This window comes from Nicotiana tabacum, chromosome 4 (assembly GCF_000715075.1).
Source record: "Nicotiana tabacum cultivar K326 chromosome 4, ASM71507v2, whole genome shotgun sequence".
In the NCBI taxonomy this organism is placed as follows: Eukaryota; Viridiplantae; Streptophyta; class Magnoliopsida; order Solanales; family Solanaceae; genus Nicotiana; species Nicotiana tabacum.
Window position 1 is genome coordinate 32,131,988 of NC_134083.1, and position 5,872 is coordinate 32,137,859.

The 5,872-nt window shown below is 39.2% G+C and overlaps 1 protein-coding gene across 1 annotated transcript; it reads right to left on the reverse strand.

Moving 5' to 3' along the window:
* Nucleotides 1–748: 748 nt before the first annotated feature.
* LOC107778587 (uncharacterized) lies at nucleotides 749–1,454 on the reverse strand. The gene is made up of 2 exons (XM_016598876.1): nucleotides 1,260–1,454; nucleotides 749–1,096 (listed from the first exon to the last, which is right to left on the reverse strand). Exons 1-2 carry the CDS (start codon nucleotides 1,452–1,454, stop codon nucleotides 749–751), a joined length of 543 nt encoding a protein of 180 aa, XP_016454362.1.
* Between the last annotated feature and the right edge of the window lie 4,418 nt (nucleotides 1,455–5,872).

Here is a 5,872-nt window from a genome sequence, read left to right on the forward strand (position 1 = left end):
CAGAGTTGGCTTGCCTAACAACGGTGTTGGGCGCCATCACGGCCTATGAGGAAAGTGGGTCGTGACACATGTGGAAATATTTTTGTTCATTTCTTAAAATTTCACACTAAACATATTGAAGTTTTTGTCCAGAAGTCTGCAATTTTTGTAATGAGTTTTTCCGAAATTTCAGAGAAAACATGCTGAAGTTATTTAGTTCATTTGCTAAAATTTCAGACTAAACATGCTTAAGTTTTTGTCTTGCAGTATGTAATTTTCTAAAGAGTAGGTGTAGTTTTTTAATATATATATATATATATATATATATATGTGTGTGTGTGTGTGTGTGTGTGTGTGTGTGTGTGTGTGTGTGTGTGTGTGTTAAAGATATATATTTCACTTACAGTTTTTTCTCTTTGAAGTGATTGCGTACTTTTTTAGAATGCACCCAAACCTGTAAGCCGCCAATAAAAATGAGTGGTTTGTACTTCCATCAATATATAAACGAGTATTTTTCAATCCAAGAGCTTATTTTTTTATTTCTATGAAAATAATCACATTTCACATATATCATTCAATAATGAAAGTCTAAATTCAGCATATCTTTCTTCCTTTAGAATGAATTTCTTTCCAAGGATTATTGAACATTTGAGTATTTTTCAGCGTGTTTCTAGGAATATGGATGAGGTGCTGGAGAAGACAAGCAAGTTGTTCTGTTATGCCCAATTTGTTTACAACGACTGCATTTGGTAGACTTCAATGATACTGATTAAGTTGCAGGAATATACCTCTTCTTTTGTCTTCTTCCTTGTAGAATCTCTATATCGGGAGATTTTGTGACTTCAGATTCTACATTTTGTGGTATATCCCATGAATTTTGATCTCCCACAGTATTCACATGTCCTTCATATGTTTTGAACCATGTTTCCCTTGAATACCATTTTGAGCTGTAATCAGATTTCTGCAAATATCTCTTATTAATAGCAGCAATTGCGTGTGGACAGGGCAATTCATCAAGTTGGAATTCCAAGCAATCACAAGTTCCCTTTTTTAAGTCCACAATGAATTTTATTCCTTCATTATTTATTCGAAACAACATTGAATCAAGGTTGAACATCTAAGAAGGAATAAAAAAGTAAAAAAAACTATATTAGTGTATTATTGCTGTAAAAAGAAAAAGTATGAAGTTTTTTATATGTAAGCAGTAAATCACTGTAGCAGACATTAAAAGCTGAAGTGATTATGCATTGGTAAATTCTGAAGTTAATATATATACTTACAAATATTTTGCAAGCCAAGTCCATCATCTTATTCATCTCTTCTTCTGCCCATATTGATACTTTGTGAAAAGTTTCATGTGCTTTTTTTCTCCGTTCGTAAAACCACTCTCCCAACGTTTCTTGGATGAAATCTAGCATTCTTAAAACAGTCATCTCTCTCGCTTTTAGTAACACCAAATTCATTGATTCTACCATGTTTGTTGTCAGCATATCATAATGTTGCCGTGGGAACTACGATCGAGCCCATATCTCTGGCAGCTCTTCCATTATGTAATTGTATGTTTTCTTGTCAACACTTTTGATTTGGGACATTAACTGATTAAAATCTTCATGTCTGTATGACCTTGCAGCGCTTTGGAAAAGATTTATTACCGTGCTTTGTGAATGTCTTTGCTTTAAATTCTTCTCAAAGTGATAGAGGCAGATACCATGGTAAGCTTCAGGATAAATTTGTCTAATCCTATTTGCGATCGATTGGTTTCTATCTGATAAGAAAACCATTTCACGACAGACTTCAATTTCTTTTCTCATTTCCCCGAAGAACCAAATGTATGCATCATTATTTTCTGAATCTGCTACACCAAAAGATAGAGGAAAGATTTGATTTTCTTCATCCTTTGATACAACAACAAATAGAACACCACGATATTTTGACTTTAAAAATGTTGCATCAACTACAATCACGGGTCTACAGTAACACCAACCAGCTATTGATGCCGCAGGTTCAAAGAACATGTAAGCAAACCTGTACAGGTGAAATACAAAAAAACAAATCATAAGGTGTGAAGTTTTCAAATAGGAACATTTCAAACTTCAGACCGATGGTTACTATGTTTTTTCTTACCGATTCTGCTCATCTCTCTTTATATTAGTGTACGTTCCTGGGTTTCTATGCACCATCATGTGTAGGTATGAAGGAAGAATCTGCTAGTTATCTTTTAGTGTTCCTCTTATGCAAGCAATAGCTTTTTGAATAGCACGCCATGCTTTGTGATATCCAATGTCAATTCCAAATTTCTTTTTTATTTCACTTTGTACAAAGGCTGGTGTAACCTCAATCTTTTTATCCCAAACATGTTCTAAAATTTTTTCACTTATAAAATTTGATGTAGCATGCTTCTGATATGATTTTCTTGCATCAACCGAGCATTCGTGGTTGTTATGAAATTTTATCACCCTGAAAAGTGAAATTTTTTATTCTAGTAGCACGTTCATTCCAACCACATATCTCCACGATGCATTTCAACTCGTATCTCTTTGAACATAATCTAACAACGGTGAATTCAACTTTTTGGTTTATTTCCAAGCTACAAAAAAATTTAGTCATGCTCTTCTTGTTCTAAAACATTTATCCTACTTTTACTTTGTAACGACCCGACCGGTCGTTTCGAGAGTTATAGCCCCGTTTTCCCCATTTATACTTATTTTTGTGTTATTCAGCTATATTATGTTATATCATGTTAGTTGGTTTGGGGCCGGAGTGGTTTCAGAGTGAATTGAGACACTTAGTCTCTTAAGTAGAAACTTAAGTTGGAAAAGTCAATCGGATGTTGACCTATGTGTAAATGATCTTGGATTTGAATTCTGATGGTTCAGTTAGCTCCGTTAGGTGATTTTGGACTTAGGAGTGCGTCCAGAATGAAATTTGGACGTTCGTGGTAGAATTAAGCTTGAATTGGCGAAGTTGGAAATTTGGCGATTTTGGTCGGCAGTGGAAAATTTTGATATCGGGATTGAAATGGAATTTCGGAAGTTAGAATAGGTTCGCAGTGTCATTTGTGACGTGTGTGCAAAATTTGAGGTCATTCGGGCGTGGTTTGGTTCGTTTCAGCATCGGTTGCCGAATTTGGAAATCTAGAAGTTCTTAGGCTTGAATCCGAGGGTAATTTGGTGTTTGGATGTTGTTTTGAGCGCTTCGAAGGTTCGACTAAGTTTGTATGTTGATATATGACTTGTTGGTATTTTTGGTTGAGGTTCCGAGGGCCTCGGGGTGATTCCGGGTGGTTATCGGATTTGTCGAACTTGGAATTTTCAGCTGGGTCTGCTGCTTCTGCTATTTTCGCACCTGCGGAAAGAGGAGTCGCAAGTGCGAGGCCGCTGGTGCGCGTGGAGAGTTCGCAGGTGCGGGCAATGCTGGGATAGGCAAGATGCGCAGGTGTGAGTTGGAGGTCGCATCTGCGAGCCCGCATGTGCGAAACCTGGGGCGCAGATGTGGAAAGAGGGGATGCTGGGCAGGCTTCGCAGAAGCAGAGGAAACGCGCAGGTGCGCCTTTCCAGGCGCAGAGTTTTGGGCCGCAGATTGGGAAGCTGGGCTCCTAAGTGAGTTCCACACCTGCGATGGATTTTTCCGCAGGTGCAGTGGCGTAGAAGCGTGAAATATTCCGCAGGTGCGAAAGACCTGGGCAGAAACCATAAATAGAACTCTTTGCGAATTTGGTTCATTTCCACCATTTTTCAAGTAGGTTTTTGAAGCTTTTGGAGTGATTTTTGAAGGGTAATTCAAGGGCTATCAGTGAGGTAAGTTGCTTGAGCCCTAATACTCGTATATATGGTGATTTCCCGTTGTTCAATCATGTAATTAGTGAAAATGAGGGGTTAGGGCTTGGAATTTTTGGAGAGTAATTTAAGGATTTGAAGGACCAAACGATGTCGGATTTTGATGAATTTGGTATGGTTAGATTCGTGAGTGAATGAGCTTTCTAGTTTGTGAATTTTTTCGGATTTCAGGACTTGGGCCCGAGGGCCGGGTTTGAGCCAATTTTGGGTTTTGGTCTAATTTTTGTAGCTTTTCTTGTGGAATTCATTCCATTAGCGTATATTGATGGTACTGTACTGATTGTGAATAGATTTGGAGCATTTGGAGGCCGAGTCCAGAGGCAAAAGCATTGCGGGTTAGTGATTTGACTGGTTTGAGGTAAGTAACGATTGTAAATCTAGTCTTGAGGGTATGAAACCCCAGATTTCGTATCATTCTACTATTTTGAGGTGACGCACATGCTAGGTGACGGGCGTGTGGGCGTGCAACGTTGGGGATTTGTGACTTGGTCCGTCCCGTAGCAACTGTAAAGTTGCATATTTTGTTGAAACTATATAATGCTTATATGTTTTAGAAAGAGTTTCTGTAAATTGGGCTAAATGCCATGTTTGGGCCTTGTGCCATTGCTATTTGGACCCTTAGGGGCCTTTTCTTTCTATCCTCTCATTGTTTTCGATTGAAAATCTATACTCAATCATGGTTATACTTGTTTACTGCATAACTCAGTTTTATAACTCTATTTTGATGCACATAAATTTTGTTTTGGGCCGAATGCCCTGTTTTTACTGAAATGCCCGAGTGGCTTGAGAGGTTTATGACTGAGTGAGGCTGAGGGCCTGATTTGTGAGGATATTTATGGGATCGGGCTGCACGCCGCAACATGTTTGATATAGTCCGAGGGCCTGAGTGATTTATGCCATGATTTGGCTTGATATAGCGCTTGGACTGAAGGAGCCCCTCCGGAGTCTGTACGTACCCCTAGTCAGCGCAGGTACCTACTGAGTGCGAGTGCCGAGTGCTGAGTGACTGGGAGGCATGATTGATTGTGAGTTATGCCTGAGTGGCAAAGAGTGATTGTGAGGTATGCCCGAGTGGCACGAGTGACTGTGAGGTTTTCCCGAGGGACTGTATATGAGTGATGTTTTGCCCGAGGGGCTGTTTATGATTTCATCATTTTTGCACACCTTTGCATTTTTCCTCTATTTGAAAACTGTTGAAAAATATCTTTAAATGATTTTTACTGGAACTGAGTTTAAACGAGATATTTTGATTCAAATCCTGATTTTAAAAGCATGTGGTATTTTACTGAGATTTCCTGATATGAACGTTATATGCTTTATTTCTCGTCACTACTGCTCAGTCTTTATTTATTGTTGTTACTTACTGAGTTGGCGTACTCACGTTACTCCCTGCACCCTGTGTGCAGATCCAAGTATAGCTGGACACGGTAGTGGTTGTTGATTGTTCTGATTGCAGATTTTCCCGGGGATAGCAAGGTAGCTGCCTGGCGATCGCAGCCCTGCTCTTCTCCCTCTTATCTTCCTTTAGTTGTATTTAGCTATTTTCCAGACTGAGTTAGTCTTGATATTTTTAGACAAATTGTAATAGATGCTCATGACTAATGACACCCCGATGTCGGGCTTTTCTTTCTGCACTTCTATTTTGATTTGAACTCCTTTACGAAGGTTTTTTTATGTTAAATAACATTGAAATTTTCTTTGAAATGAAAATATCGGTTTGTTTTGGAAATGAGTCAGCTTGCCTAGTTCCACGAAAGGCGACATCACGATAGGGGTTAGTTTGGGTCTTGACAGATTGGTATCAGAGCCTAGGTTACATAGGTCTCACGAGTTATGAGCGGGTTTAGTAGAGTCTTGAGGATCGGTACGGAGACGTCTGCACTTATCTTCGAGAGGCTGCAGAACCTTTAGGAAACTCCACATTCTTGAATTCTTGTCGTGTGAATCTGTTGATTCTAGTAACTAAACATCTGTTGTTTCATTCTCTCACAGATGGTGAGGACTCGTGTTACCGGTCAAGAGGGCCAGCCACCAGTACCAGCATCCAGGGCCGCGAG